The sequence below is a fragment of the Chionomys nivalis genome, chromosome 8 (assembly GCF_950005125.1).
Source record: "Chionomys nivalis chromosome 8, mChiNiv1.1, whole genome shotgun sequence".
Taxonomy (NCBI): domain Eukaryota; kingdom Metazoa; phylum Chordata; class Mammalia; order Rodentia; family Cricetidae; genus Chionomys; species Chionomys nivalis.
Window position 1 is genome coordinate 45,038,598 of NC_080093.1, and position 16,759 is coordinate 45,055,356.

Here is a 16,759-nt window from a genome sequence, read left to right on the forward strand (position 1 = left end):
CTCACCACCTATTTAACCGTCTTTAATTATCACAGCCGTGGTTTTCCTATTAAAAAATGTGCCGGTTTAAAGCATTCAAAGAAGCCTATTTTGGCCTATAGAATGTCACTTCATAATGGCCAAGATCAAAAACACTAACAACTTATGCTGGAGAGGTTCTGGGGTAAAGGGAACACTTCTGTATTGCAGGCAGGAATGCAAGCTGGTACAGCCCCTTTGGATGTCAGTGAGGCGATTTCTCCAAAAATTAGGAAAACAACCTTCCTCAAGACCCAGTAATACCACTTTTGGGTATATATCCAAAGGATGCTCAATCGTGCCACAAGGACATGTGCTCAACTATGTTCATAGCAGCATTTTGTCATAGCCAGAACCTGGAAACAACCTAAATGCCCCTCGAACGAAGAATGGAGAAGGAAAATGTGATACATTTACAAAATGGAGTACTACATTTACAAAATGGAGCAGAAAAAATTAATGACATCTTGAATTTTGCAGGCAAATGGATCGAGCTAGAAAACATTTGAGTGAGGTAACCCAGACACAGAAAGACAATTATCATATGTATTCACTCATAAGTGGTTTTGAAACATAAAGCAAAGAAAATCAGCCTATACATCACAATACCAGAGAACTTAGGTAACAATGAGGACCCTAAGAGAGGCATACATAGATCTAATCTACATGGGAAGTAGAAAAAGACAAGATCTCCTCAGTAAATTGGGAACATAGGGACCTTGGGGGGAGGGTTGAAGGGGAGGGGAGAGGCAGGGAGGAGAGCAGAGAAAAATGTAGAGCTCAATAAAAAACAGTTTAAAAAAATGTCACGTCACCGGGTGATGGTGGCACACGCCTTTAATCCCAGCACTCGCGAGGCAGAGGTAGGCGGATCTCTGTGAGTTCGAGACCAGCCTGGTCTACAGAGCTAGTTCCAGGACAGGCTCCAAAGCCACAGAGAAACCCTGTCTCAAAAAACTAAAAAACACAAAACAAAACAAAAAAAAATGTCACTTCATGTGACTTAAAAGCTTTACATGCATTCTGTCCTTTGTACATTTTACCATTTGCTGGAGTGGGTGTTCTAATTTTCAGGTTACAAATGAGGCACTACCCCTCAAGTTCCTTTTATGACTTTTCAGCTCTAAATTCAAAGAAAAATCTTAGCTCTATTTTATTGCACTTCTGTAGGTTTCTTTCTTCTTTCCTTAAATCATGTTTTTTCCATTTCTTTCCTTTGTGATATTCCATCTGCAATGGCTTTTGCTAAAACAGTGCGTGGGTGGTTGTGGGCGATATAGCAGGAGTAGGGGTGGGGATGGGTTATGACACTTGCCATTATCTTTCCTATCAGTTCCTTGTGACCTCTGTCTAGGTTTACTCTTCCAGCTGTCCCTGCGCTTGGCTCTGGGCTCCGGTGTCAGCCTTGACTGCAGAGCTTCCGCCGAGCATCTGCTGGCCTCATATCCCCAGCCCAAAGCCTCAGATGATCCCCCAAAGGGATACAATGGGTCAAGGCAAAGCATCGGAGGGCCATCATTCACCCTAGCTCTTCCAGAATGTGGGGCATAGGCTGATATATCAGTATCAGCAGTATCATGGGAGTGAGGTATAGGCAGAAGTAGGCTCACCCTAGAGGATGGGGTTTGGACTCTGTTATGTTTTCTTATTGCCGTGGCAAAACACCAGACAAAAACAACTTAGGAAAGTAAAGTTTCAGTTCTACTCACGATTTGAAGGTCAAATGCCAAAGGAGGTGTGGTGACGAGGGCTGCCCTTGCTGTGACAGCAGGCTGGTCACTCTCTGCAGTCAGGAAGCAGCGAGAGATGAATGTTAGCTTTCTTCTTTTTATCCAGCCCATGGTTTCAGACCCTAGGATGTTGAGTCCCATATTTGGGATTCATCTCCCAAGTTCAGCTTCTATGGAAACTCAAAGAAATACTCAGTTATATTTCATTTCTCAGGTGACCTTAGATGATTGATTTTGATCATCAACCCTCTGTTTCTTTTCACATAGTGTGCCTTGTTACTATGTCATGACATGGCATGAAGGCCCCCTCAGCAGGTGCCAAATGTCCAGTTCTAAAATCACGAGGTAAATAAACTTTATAACTCACCCTGTCAGGAGCCTTCTCTTATATCATCAGGCAATGGACTGACAGAGCCAGTTAAATGGGAGGGAATCTGGCTATGTTTTTATGCCAGTTTTATCTTCCATACAATGACTTAGTAATGTTATCTAGGCCATGGGTTATCCTGAGGATGGAAGAATGAGACGCATGTGAAGCAAGTTGCACGGCAAGCAGCAGTTGATATATAGTAACCAGAATGTATTTAAATAACCATTGTTTTGATTTATGACAAATGAACTAACCTTGCTTGGCCTGAGAGGATTAAGCATTATCATGCGGGTAAAACAATTTTAGTCACAGCACTGGTGCATATGTGAGCATAGTCCCCTATGGCCCTGGTGTTTTACTTCTTCCAAAACTATTTGTTCTTCCTGGCTTCACCTTTCATTGCATAGCTAGACCTATTCTTCCCCCATTCCACAATACCTTCTTACTAACTCACCCATATTTTCTGCTTCTGTTTCTTGCTCCAATGATGGGTGAAGCAACATCTTAGAGCCAGAAGGTGGTGGCTCCCATTACCAGCTTCCTTCTTTATGGGTAAGCCTTGGGGGAAGTGGATGGGTTGCCAGTGCCCTCGGACATGGGTATGATTAGCACACCTTCCAGGCAGCCAGCAAAAACCCTTCCACTGGATCTGCTGAGGTATTGCACAAGGAAGAGATTCGTTAGATGCCAGGAAGAAGAAACTGCTGGTTCTGGGGGACAGACTCTTCTCTTCTGTAAGGAGATGGACTTGCAGAGAACGGGGTCTATCAAAGCCTGAAGTCTCCAAGGTAAACCCTACAGGTTTCTTCTCCATAGGAATCCCCCTTTCCATTTTTCTACTAAAGGTGCCTCCCTGAGGCCCTCTTGGAATGCCTAAAAGTTTCCTATTTGGTTGCTCAGTAGAGGTTTGGAAATTTTAGCTGTATGGATGGCTGCCCTTAGAATGTAGATGTTCCCTAGTGCCATTATTTTTGGCATAATATAGCTATTTATTTGGGAAATGTAGGCATGGACAGACAGACAGACAGGCACGCGCACGCGCGCGCACACACACACACACACACACACACACACTTTGCTATATTAAGAGGTTGCCTCTGAGTTTGGTGGCCTGTTCTGGTTATGAGAGGACATTCCTGAATTATGAATGAGGTTTAGTGAGACAGCTCCTGTGTAGGCTCAGAGAAAGAGTATTGTGATAACTAGAGGCCATTTTTGACCCTTAGCTTCTTTGATTCCTGCCTGGTGGACTTAGGGATGTTATTTCAGTCTCTGTTTCTTAGATTCCTCATCTAATCTATAAGATGGAAGGGGTCGTAATGCCAATACCCACTCCAGTGGAAGTTTTGGGAACTGACATGAATAAAATCCCCAGAAATTCTGCTACTCAGGGCTGGGAGGTGAGCTACTTAATATGATGTTAGCAAGCCTATATTTCCTTTTTTTTTTTTTTTTTTTTAATAAAAACCTCACTGACCATATTTTATACCACATGGTACTTTATCTGAAGGTGGAAGCTCATCTTTGATTCTTTCTAAAAAAAAAAGTCAATAATGTGTCAGACTATGTTTCCTTCCCTCCTTTCTGTGGTGTTTGAAGCATGAAAAGACCCAGTGCCTGCTGTTGAATTTTTGATTGTTATCCTTAGACATGGCTTCTTCTGAAATGTGTTAGCTGGGTACCAACTGTGAGAAAGTGGGGCAGTAGAATAAAGATGATGAGCACACACAGAGATACAAACGAGCATCTTGAAAATGGAAGCTCAGACTGAGGGATTGTAAAAGAGGTGCTCAGGGGATCCCGGAGCAGGCAGAAAGGGTTCATCGTTCAGACTGGACCAGGACTAAAAGGAGTATCTTGAAATTTTGACTCATGGGCTGGAATTTGATTTGGTGAAAGAGAGGTGCTGTTCAGGCCAAGGTGTAGCAGGGAGGAAGGCTTTGCTTTAAGAGGAAGCAGTTTTAGGGTAGAAAGGGATGGGGCAGGGTGTCAGTCCTGTCATTCAGCAGAGTAATATTGGTGAATGAACAAAACTGAACTCTTCTGCTACCCTAAACAATGTTGTTAGGAAGCAATAGAAGGAAGCATCAAGCTTTTGGATTCTTTCCCTTGCCAGCGACAAGCAGCCCCCAATGGCCTCCCAGGAATTCGATCATACAGGACTGGGGACCTCAGCACGTGGTACCTCGCCAGGCAGTCACAGAAAGGAGACTGATGGTTCTGGTTATCATCTCCTGGATGGATCACAGGATGTTCAGAGAGGAGTACTGCAAGCCCTTGGGGTAAGTCAGCCTTGGCCACAAAGTAGGTTTATATAAGAAGGAGCAAAAGGCTATAGGATTCGCTTCAAAATTTCTCAGTTATTTTTCACTAAATCATTAAAGACAAGGTGGGGTCATGGAGACCCGAGGAGTAGAAATGGAGAATCAGTCTCTCCTAGGGTATATCCTAGCAAACTCTGGAGAGTTTGTTCTAAGGCTCTTCCTTGTTTCTTGGTGTTTTCTGACGGCTCCTGTCAGGAGGTTGAATTCTGTGAAGTTCCTCTTGCTTTCCTCCCCTCCCCTCCCCTCCCTTCTCCTCCTCTTCCCTTCCCTTCCCTCTTTTCCTTCCCTGTGGTCCTGTGGATGGGACCCAGGTCCTCATGTCTGTCAGGAAAATACTCTATTATTGAGCCCGAGATCCATCCCTTTGTGCTTTTTAAAGGTGTGGGTCTTACTAAATCACACAGGTTGGACTTGAACTTATTCTGTAGCTTAGATAGATGTTTCTGCCTTATTCTCCTAAGTGGCTGGGTTTGCAGGCCTATGGTACCAGTGAATGGTCATATTCTATATTTTAAATAAAAAAAATTAAAATAAAAATTTAACAGCTTTAAATTTTTAACCTTGTCCTATTATAATCCTAAACAAAACCTTTTTAGAATGAGATTTTGCTCAGTTAATTCAGGCTTAGCATTTTAACCATTTCAAGTCATGATATTTCCTCCATTCTGAGGAAAATAAAGATAGTATTATGCCTTTTATCTTTTTTTCTTCTTTTTCCAGGCCGTCCAGATCCTGAATGGAATACTGATTCTGGCTCTGGGTGTTTTATTGAGTTGTTTACAGCATTTGTCTCACCACTTCAGGCATTTCTTCTTCTTCACCTTCTACACAGGCTATCCACTCTGGGGTGCTGTGTTTGTGAGTATTCATCCTCCCCAACCCGCCACAAACCATCTCTCACAAACCATCTCTCACCCAGCACTGCTAGGGTGCTGCAGTATCAAAGTGCTCTTTGAAGATCACCAGGAACCACTTCATTTCATATAATAATTTCCAGTTTCATCCATTCCTATGCAAGCTATGGCTCAATAAAATTCCATTGTGCATATTTACACATTTTATTTATCCACTCATTTATTGATGGGCATGATAGACATGGCCAGTTCCATCTCCTGGGTGGAACTTAGAGTTCTTGGATATGCACACACACACATGCACACACACACAAACACACACACATGCACACACATACACACACATGCACACACATACACACAAACACACACACACATGCACACACACACAAACAAACACACACACATGCACACACATACACACAATTCTACAGCTTTGAAGCTTTATAGACTCAGGAACACAAAAACTGTATGTTTTCACTTCTGTGCAGTGCCTAGATTTTAGATTGTTTTTATATGTACCTAAATGTGTGTGGGTGTATGTCTCTCTCTTTCTCTGTGTGTGTGTGTGCATAAGTCGAGAAACTAGAATGGAGACCAAGAAATGAAAAAACGGTTTTAAGGGCATTAGGAGGGACAAAAGACAACAACAGAATGCCTGTATCATGAAAGTAGATTGCAGGCTGCTGTCAGTTCTCAGTCTGATAAAAAGACTGTGTACATTTTCAGTTCACTGTGTGTAGCGTGTACTGGGGATTTGCCATCCCTGAAATTGTGAGAGTTAAGAAAAAATTTTTCATGAAAGAGCTAAACTTTGAAATATTCCTGAATTGTTCTACATAATAAATCTTGACAACCCAAGTGAAGAATTTCTGCTCTGAATTTTAGAAAAAACAGAAAGAATTCCAGACGTTCCACAGGCATTGAGTTTTATTTTCTCAGAAAGTGTGATTAGTTTGTTTTAAACTGGAAGGGGAGCAAGAGACTGGCTTAGCAGTTAAAAGCATTAGATCTCCCTCCCCCCCCGCCCCCGGAAGATCCAGCTTTGATCCCCAGCACCCACGTCTATAACTCCAGTTCTACATTTGATGTCCTATTCTGACCTCCACAGGCACTACACATATGGCATAGACATACATGCAGGCAAAAACACTCACACACATACAATAAAATGTGAAAATGGAAGGGATCAGGGAGCCAGTGTCCCATTCACCTCAGCATCACCAAAAGACTGGATCATTGATTCCAATTCTGGAAGCTTCTCTCTGGCTCTAAAGCATTTCAGGGCAAGTCCAAGGTGTATGACCCACTCTCCCTTTCTGCCCTTGCCTGTAGTCATCAATCCCTTCCAAGCCCTCCCCATGGTGAACATGCCTACTGTGTGTACGGTGAACATGCCTACTGTGTGTACGGTAAACATGCCTACTGTGTGTACAGTGAACATGCCTACTGTGTGTACGGTGAACATGCCTACTGTGTGTACAGTGAACATGCCTACTGTGTGTACGGTGAACATACCTACTGTGTGTCCCCTATACAGTCCTTTCTATTGCTTCAGCTTTCATAATCCTATCAAGGATGTGGTTTTAGAGATTCTGCCCTCAGTTTCCTTAGTAGGCTGTCAGAAATAGCAAAAGAATCTTCTTTTGGGATCTCTGGAACTAAACAATAGCTATGTATTGTTAATTTGTATGCTTTCCCTGTCCTGGGCAAACACATACTCCTGTTTTTGTATCGTTCATTTTAGTACCGCAGCTGTTAGCAGGTGATGTTAACATGGGATATGATATCAGGTGGGAAAGGAAGCTGAGGGGAAGAAACGTTTAGCAGTCTACCCAGGAGATGCAGCTGGCATTGAAAACGAAGGCTCTCTTTCACAAAGCACAACAGAGGGGAGGCCTGTGATCATCTCTTTATAATCTGAGGCAGGAAACTCAAAGCCTGCTCTTGCATTTTCTTTTTAATTCTCTCTTACACTGTATACCAACCACAGTTTCTCCTTCCTCCATTCCACCCAGTCATCCCCATCCCACCCCTCAGATTCACTCCACTTCCATCTCCCTTTAAAAAAGAGCAGACCAAAAAAAAAAAAAATAAAAAAAAAAAAAAAAGAGCAGACCTCTCAGGGATATCAACTGAATATGCCATAACAAGTTACAATAAGACTAGGTACAAACCCTCATATCAGGGCTGACGAGGCATCCCAGTAGGAGGAAAAGGATCAAAAGCTCAGATTAAAGAGTCAGAGACAACCTTCATTCCCACTGTTAGGAGGCCCACAAGAACACCAAGCTACACAACCATAATATATATGCAGAGGATCCAGCTCAGACCCATACAGGCTCTGTGATTGCTGCTTCAGTCTCTCTGAGCCCCTGTAAGCCCTGCTTAGTTGATTCTGGGGGACATGTTTTCCTGGTGTTCCTGACCCCTCTGGCTCCTACAATCCTTCTTTTCCCTCTTCTGTGGGGTTCCCCAGGGCCTGCCTGTGTTTGGCTCTGGGTCTTTGCATTTGCTCCCCTCAGTTGCTGGGTGACACCTCTTTGATGACAATTGTACTAGGCACTAATCTATGAGTATAGCAGAATATCATTAGAAATCATTTTGTTGACTTTCAGAATTCAGTAGTTGAATTTTATTTAGCAAGCCTTTGTTCTCCAAGATTTAGTAACTCCTGTTGCGGGAATGCTGAGGAGAAAGTGGTCAAGACGACACAGTCCCTTTATCTGTCTTACTTTCTGTTTTAAACAGTTTATCTGCTCAGGGTCCTTGACGGTTGCAGCAGGGAGAAAGCCTACAAGGATGCTGGTAAGTGTTAACTCTTCCCCCTTTTCTCTATGACCAGAGGACTAGAAATAAATTACCCACCAACAGTAAGAAGGCAGAGGTTGGTGAATCCAGTCGAGGAACCAAGTCTCATTTAATGCACAAGAAAATCAATTTTCTTTAAGTATTCAGAGGCAGATAATCAAGGAAATCAGATAAACCATGAACACTCATGTCTGGGATTGTTATTATGAATAGTGAAGGAATCTGAAGCTTAGAAGCCGGCTTCTTATTTTTTGTGTGTTGTCAGGCTTAACAAATTATTTTTAGTGAATAGTCTTTCACTATTACGTTCAAAACTGGAAGCAAAAATTTCTATCCTTTTCTTCCCTCCCTCCCTCCCTCCCTCCCTCCCTCCCTCCCTCCCTCCCTCCCTCCCTCCCTCCCTCCTTTCTTTCTTTCTTTCTTTCTTTCTTTCTTTCTTTCTTTCTTTCTCTCTTTTTTTTGAGACAAATACTTTGGGTCGCTGTCCAGGCAGGAGATGTCTCTGTCAAGTCTAGAGTTTTGGAAGTTGCCTACAATTCACTTCCTGTTTACTTAGGTAATATTATATCCTTCTGGAGTCTTTGATGGAGTTGAAAAATAGATATAGTTTTTATTAGTTATGATAAAAGATAAAGTAGATATAAATATTGTAACTGTAATTATTGCTTGATATCTGTTTTGTTATATGTAATTTTACTATGTTAAAGTTAAAGCCTTCCTTTTTATTTAAACAGAAAAGGGGAAATGCTGTAGAAAAGTCCTTCTGTATATGTGGTGCTTTTATTGGTTAATGAATAAAGAAGCTAGCTATAATAGAGCAGAGTAGAGCTAGGCAGTGGAGGAACTAAACTAAATGCTGGGAGAAAGAAGGCAGAGTCATGAGAAGCCATGTAGTCCCATCAGAGAAAGACTCTGGATGGAACTTTACCTGGTAAGCCACAGTCACATAGTGATATACAGATTAATGGAAATGGGTTAACCAAAGATATAGGAACTAGCTAACAATATGCTTCTTAAGTGATTGGTCAAGCAGTGATTTTAATAGTATACTTTCTGTGTGATTATTTTGGGAGTCTGGGTAGCCAGGAAACAAACAAGCAGCTTCTAACAACAATGTATCCCCAGCTGTACTGGAACTCACTCTGTAGACTAGGCTGACCTCAAATTCACAAAGAAACACCTGCCTCTGTCCCATGAGTGCTGGGATTAAAGGTGTTCTCCACCATTGCCTGTCCCTAATCTCCATTTTAAAAGGAGTTATCCATACTCTGTCTCCAAAACCTTCCCAACCCTTTACTTCCTGTCCTCTGTAACTTCCCTCCTTAAGAATATTGAAGGTATCCAGGTTGTCAAAGCACTGTGCAGTTCCTATCCCTCACTTGACTTCACCTATGGGCAGCGTTTAGCTCACCTCCTCTCCTGATACTTTTTCTCATGGGCTCCAACACATCTTGACAGTTCCTCCTGTCCTTTTAAGTCTCCATTTCATTTTTAGACTGCTTAGTATTGGGATTCTCAAGGTTCCCATCTTTGGCAGCTACCTTGCTCAATCTATATTTACTTCCATGATTTCAGCCATTTTTATTGCTTCAAATGTCACCTCTATGGTCACGCTCCTGAAATGCATATTCCTGACAAGATTTGTCTCCTGAGCATCAAATTGGACTATCAATTTTGCTTCCAGTTATAAGTCCGAAAGGTCCCAAACCCAACTTCTACTGTCCCTCAAACCTGTCCTGTGAGATTGCATCTTCATGTAAGCTGATGGAAACGAAACTCCATCCTTTCAGATTCTTAGAATATGAGTATATGCCAATTTCTCTTTTCACATTCCTGAAGCCAGTATTTCAGCGAATCAAATGGTCTTCATATTCAAGTTTGTGTTTGGCCTTTCCTCATCTTTCCTCTCATGGCATTCTCTGTAGCCTCCTAAGTGGGCTCTCTGCTTCCATTTGTGAACCTCATTTTCCTGTTCTTAATTAAGACAAAGTGACACTTTTTAGGCTATTGATCTGTTGCCTCTTTACTCAAAACCTTCCAACAATTTTGCATTTTTCTCAGAATTAGAACTGAAGACTTTCCCCCATAAGTTGCAGGGCTTTATATAATATAGCTCTCTGTAAATTCTGATTTATTTTCCTAATCTTATTCACCTTGGCTTCCTTGCTTCCTGGGGACACTGTGGCCTCAGGGACTTTGAATTGTCTTCTTTATCCTGACTTCCTTTGGACCATCTGGGGAAATGCTCAGTTATTTATTCCTGTCTCTACAAGTTATTACTACTGATGTCACAAAGCTTTACCCCTTTCTCTAGAATTGCCTTATTGCTATGGCATATACTTCATAAGCTTCAATACTTAGTTACTTAAAAAAATATATGGCATAATTTACATGGCAGTGTATTTATCGTTTTCCTATTTTAGTGTTATTTTCTTTTTTATTTTGTAAGCATATTGGAGATAAACAAGAACATGACATCTCTTCACAGTAGCAGTGAAACTTACTAAACTGCCTTGCATTTCGATATTCTTAAATTTGCCTGTGATGCTCTTAGAAACTGATTGGAAAATGGGATTACAATCATTTCAGCTCATAATGACACCTCTTTATACTGAATTTTCAATGATGTTAAAAACATTTACACATGGGCTGTTTTCCTCATTTATGGTGTGGGATCTCGGGTCTATCCATGACTGCAAGGGAATTGCAGTTGCGTGGTGATGGATCTTGTTCTGCCCTTCCGTTTGTGTTTTCAGAGAATAGAATATCTAAACATGGCCATCTGATGCTCCGGAAACTCATTTCCTTGCTCTGCTTCCTTTGTTTCTGCATTCTGTCTCAATGATGGGTCAAAGTGCTTAGAATTCCTGGAATCACCAGCATGCTTTTAAAAAAATAGAATATGAACTTTAGCTACACTTTTTTTTTCCATTCTAAGTTTTTGTCCTGTGAAAACCTCATTTCTCCAAGAAATACTCAAGGGTCATTTTCAGTGAAAGTCTCCCACCGCCCCCCTCCACTTTTTGCCAACTAAAGTATTTCTTAGCTCAACAAATTGTCTTGTGTATTCCTCTTTTTGTTTCTTCTAGAGAAATTTTTGCTCTCTTTCTGGGCCATTTTCCCAGCATTTTAGTCAACATATTTCTTAGTTTTAACCCACTAATCTTTCAGTTTCTTTTAAACATAAATTGCTTTGTGTTTATTTTTTTTAATTTTTTAAAAATTTTACTTTACAGCCCAACCACAGTTATCCTTTCCACTCCTCCTTCCTCCCGCCACGCCTTCCCCTCAGCCCACTGTCCATCCACTCCCCTCGAAGGGTAAGGCCTCCCATGGGTAGTCAACAAAGCCTGGCACATGAAGTTGAGGCAGGACCCTCCCCCTACATTAAGGCAGAGCAGGGCTTTCCACTATATGGAATGGGCTCCAAAAAGCTAATTCATGCACCAGGGATAGATCCTGGTCCTACTGCCAGGGGCTCCTCAGATGGACCAAGCTACACTACTGTCTCTCACATGCAAAGGGCCTAATTCAGTCCCTTGGAGGTTCTACAGCTGTCAGTCAAGAGTTCATGAGTTCCAACAAACTTGGTTCAACTGTCTGTAGGTTTCCCCTTCATGATCTTGATCCTCCCCCCCCCCCCACCTTGGTCATATATTCCTTTTTCCCTCTCTTCAACTGGATTCCCAAATTTGGCCTGGTCTTTGGTTGTGGATCTCTGCATCTGGTTCCATCAATTATTGGTAGAAGGCTCTATGATGACAGGGTAGTCACCAATCTGATTACAGGGGAAGGCCAGTTCAGGTACCCTCTCCACTATTCTTGGAGTCTTATCTAAATTGAGATAGGGTCTCATATATTACAAGATAGCTTTGAATTTTAATCTCTTAATCTCTGGAATTACAAGCATCCTCAAAGACACCCAGTTTATACAATGCTAAAGATTGATGCCAGGGCTTTTATACATTAGGCAAGCATTTTACCAACTGAGCTGTGTACATCAGCCTCTTCTTTGTCTTTCTTTGCTGGATTGCACCATGTAGGAATCTTGGCTTATGGGTGCTTGCGCTGCATCTAGAATGCTATTAGGTTTGTAAATAAATACCTCTTTAAATGGAATGTTGCTAAGGTGTTAAATCATGTTCCACATACACTAATGGACTTTTTGTTTGTTTTAGATGCAAAACAGTTTTGGGATGAACATTGCCAGTGCGACCATTGCATTTGTTGGAACTGCTTTCCTCTCTGTACATCTGGCACTCAATTCCCAGGCACTCAGGGGCTGCCAGTCTTCACAGTCACCTGACTTATGCATTTACCTGGGTTCCTCATCAGATGTATGTTTTAAAGCTGCTAATAACATATTTCAAGCCATTCAAAATATACAGAAAAGCAGTATGTTGTATAGAAGGTTGATTTTGCTCTTTACTAGTTTTGTAGTGAAGGGCACATTAGACCATCTGTCTATATTTTAACTTTCTTATCTTTGAAGTGAAGATAATAACAGGTAGCTCCCATCTAATGGATTGGTATAAAAATTCAATATGTTAATATTTGGTAAGTAATGAAAACAGTGCTTAGCTATCATGTTGTATTATTATTACTACTATCTATTATACTCTCCATAGAGAATACATTAAACAATTTGTTTCACATACCTTTGTTTGATGACAAACTTCGGAGATACACAGCTTATTCTGCAGTCTAGAATGTTTGTGCATATAAGGTACACACTCTATCATCCGGGCTATATCCATATATATGGACTAGATTGTGTTTGACTTCGTGACTATGTTGCCTGTGTTCCTCATATTATGTATCTATGTACACTATGTGCATACCTGGTTCTTGAGGAAGTCAGAAGAGGGTATTAGATCTCCTGAAACTAAGGTTACAGATAGTTGTGGCAAACCATATTGGTACTGGGAACTGAACCCGGGTCCATTGCAAGAGTGGCAGATGCTCTTGTCTGCTGAGCTATCTCTCTATAGGTGCTCAGCAATAATGGAAAGGTAGCTTCTGCAGTAATGTGTTATGGTTCTCCAGTATTGTATTTTGGTCTGTGACTCTAATATAAATGCCTACCCTTCCCCTCTGAAATCCTGTTGGTGGAATCATGAAGGGATCATTTTTTGTTCATTTTGCTAAACTGTGTATTAATTTCTGTAACTTATTATATTGATAAGTGTTAGTGATAGCGTCAGAATTTTTCTCCTTTGATTCCTTCTCCCCTTGACTGATTCACATAGGCTGATCTAGAAATAACATATATCTTTCTCCCAGGAGGATGTTTTCATAATTTTGGATCGGTAGTGGATCCCTTCTTCACAATCTGTGTGTCTGCACCTTCTGTCTAATTTGAGTCTCACCTTATTCCCTGCTGAGGGTTGTGCAGTCTGTTTTCCCGCTGACAATTTTTCCCACTGAATGTTTCCACTGCTTGATCTGAGGCATCCTTTGCCTAGGGCCTGGTGTCTCTGATGCTGATCCTTACCCTGCTGGAGCTGGCCGTGACCATTTCCATCGCAGTCATGTGGTGCCTAGGAAATGTCTGTGGTTTAAGAGAGGTGAGTTTGTGGAAATGAGGAGCAAGTTCATTCATCTGCAGATCCTACAATGTACGAATCTAATTCTGATTTTCAGAATGAGAAACTTTTATATGGTAATGATTTGTGGGCTTCTGGGAATTACTTACTAGATCAAAGCGTGAGACGGAGTAAGGTTGGAAATGATTCAGATTTGAAAATGTAAGCAATATATTAATATACATTTTAATGCAGTTAAACTAATTTAAATTTTTTTCTTGTAAATTTTTACTTTTGAGTTGTATAACTCAGGATGGCTACATATTCTTGCTGTGTATTTAGATCTTCTAATTTAGTTTCTTAAAATTTTCCACTTTCAATATTTTTTGCCCAAGAAAGCTTGACACAACCTTACATATATAGGAATATAAAATAGGTATTTAGACAAAACATTTACGGATATGAATAATAAAGAAATTTATTTAAAACAATTAGTTGGTATGTAATTTTACCACTTATTAAAGACCAACACAAACTTGCATATTAATGAAATGAATGTGCATGTTTATTTTTCCATAATAATTAAACCTTGGCTATATATTGGATACTGCAGGATGGAGATCATCTTGTTTCTGAGAGTTGATTAATGCTCTGATTTTACTATTTTCAAGGCCGAGAAGAGTACATATAGTACAAAGTGACAGACATGTGTTACTGTTTATGGTCATTCAAAAAACTGCTGGAAATTCTAGCCTAATCCAGAGTCAAAGTTAATTCAACAATGTTTCATGAAACATGTCAACAATTCAAACAGTAAATTTTAAAACCGAGCAGTTTATCATGAAACAACCCAAATATGTGCTAATTTGTTGCTTATGTACTAAGGAAGAATAGTAGAAAAATATTACAGGTATTTGGTTTCTGTAATTACACTACTATGCTTTTATAAGAGAGGTTGCTGCCATTCATAGCACACAAAAAGTATTCAATCTGAGCAGCATCCACTGGTATTTTGTGGTGTGGCAGTAGCCACATCAAGTCAGAACCAAGCCTTCAGTGAAGGCAATGCAACTCAAAACGGGCAAGCAAGGCCAGAACCACTTTGGGAAGGTTATACATTTGATTTTTATTGACTTTCCCAGCACAATCTCCATATTCAGTTCTGGAACCACATATATGTAGCAGCAACCTATATAAATGAAGCTAAAAATGTTTTCATTGTCTCCTGATCCATATGGATATAATCATTCTTCGGTGTTTAATAGGATAACCACCAGTGAAGGAGTATCTTTGGATCTGTGATAGTGATCATGATGGCTTTAAGAAGGGATGGAGTGGAGAGGGGAGATGATGACCCTCTTCTTAAGAACCGATGTCTCATTTTCTAGGCAGTTTCTTCACCTCCTAATTCTGCGGAATCGGGAATAGCTCCTGATGGAAGTGATTCGGAGCACCTGAGCACTCAGCCTTAAATCACCAAAGACTGAGAGCTTCACTTGAGAACCCAGGAGAGAATGAGCAGACGCAATGCAATCTTTCTGTCACAGCACAATCCATGAGAAATCTGGGCACCTGTTCCAATCCTGTCTGCCATCTCTGTAAATTCACTATGGCATGTTCTAGATCTTTATGAATAAATATATTTCCTTAGACATTCTTTGATTTGCAGCTCCTATGGTCATTCTTCCAAAGCTGATACCAGAAACTCAATCCTTTTTCTTTTTCTCCTACTCTATTGCTTTGTGAGATTTAAGGATGGAAGATTATTTAATACTTAATTTTCTTTTTTCCTTTCTTCCTCTCTCCCTCCATCCTTTCCCCCCTCTGTCTCTCTCTTTCTTCACAGTGTCTCATGTCCTGTAGGCTGGCTTCTAACCTATAAAGCCAAATCTGGCTTTGAATTGATTTTCCTACCTTCACTTCCCAACTTTCAGAATTAGAGGCATGTGCAAGCATACTCAATTTGATATTTTATACTCACAGTCCTCCTCAAAACTGCCGAGATTACAGTTTCAATCCCTATTGTGGGTATTTTCCATAAAATCTCAACTGCAGACACCTCATGGGAAGGGGGATGAGCCAGATCAGTTTCAGCACAGAAAAAAGTACTCTTGATTTTGGCTGACATCAGTATTACAGTCTAGCAAGTAAAAACAAAACAAAAAAAGAAACATTGTGATTAATTTATGCTTTACTGTACTAGAAGCTTAAATCTTCAGACTCTATTTCCATCAGTTTCTAGGAGTTACACATGTCCCAACACAATGGAGACTTGAATTAGTGACTTTTGTTCGTCAAAGGACTTTGGGAAACTATAAAGTAGAGACATGAAAAGAAAGGACAAATTGGCAGATCTGGGGTTCAAATTCAGATGTGTCACTAACAGCTGTTTGGCCATTTTTCATCAATTCTGCTTCTAATATGTTACAGATAATCTACTTTCTTTTATTTGAATATATCTTCAAGCACCCCTTATCAGAACATATTAACAATGTACAAGGACACTGTGATTGCCTCACTAGCATTCCCTACAACCTGAATTGACAGTAACTTTCAGTTTTGGGTAGAATTGACCTCACTCTGAGGTCCAGGGACACGCCCTGAATGATCTAACTCTATTTAGATACTTACTTTGATGATTGTGTTGGTCCATGACATCTCCACAGACATTGACTTGACTCTATTGTGGAGACATCTCCACTAAGAAAGAGGCTTTATAGCTTTCTCATAAAATATGTAACTCAGATATAACTGGAAGTAGAAGCCCTTAGGAGATAATGACTAAAGGTTGCTGAATAATTAAGCTGAAGGCCCCACAAAAGAAATTCAGAAAACAGAAGTTAACTTTAACTTAACCACTCCTGGAATGTGCATCTAGAGTCTGTCTCTTGAGTTCATGATGTAAGTGTAGGAGGCCAGCAGACAATCCCTCTCACTGGTACGAGGGCTCATCAGTTAGGGACAGTTGGCTGGTTAAGGAGATCCAAGGATCCGCCTGCCTACCCCTTGTCACTGATGGAATTACCAGGGTATGTAACCATACCTGGCTTATATTTCATTTTTTAAAATTTGCTTAAATCAGGATCAAGCCCATGTTTTCATGCTTGCATAGCAAGCGCATAATCAT

At 40.7% G+C, this 16,759-nt stretch overlaps 1 protein-coding gene across 1 annotated transcript; it reads left to right on the forward strand.

The window, feature by feature from the left end:
• Nucleotides 1-2,871: 2,871 nt before the first annotated feature.
• Ms4a3 (membrane spanning 4-domains A3) lies at nt 2,872-15,119 on the forward strand. The gene is given in 7 exon segments (XM_057779757.1): nt 2,872-2,906; nt 4,235-4,400; nt 5,163-5,300; nt 8,048-8,104; nt 12,286-12,444; nt 13,573-13,674; nt 15,021-15,119. Coding segments are annotated over 6 exon segments (705 nt in total). The 5' UTR covers nt 2,872-2,906; nt 4,235-4,250.
• Nucleotides 15,120-16,759: the final 1,640 nt, after the last annotated feature.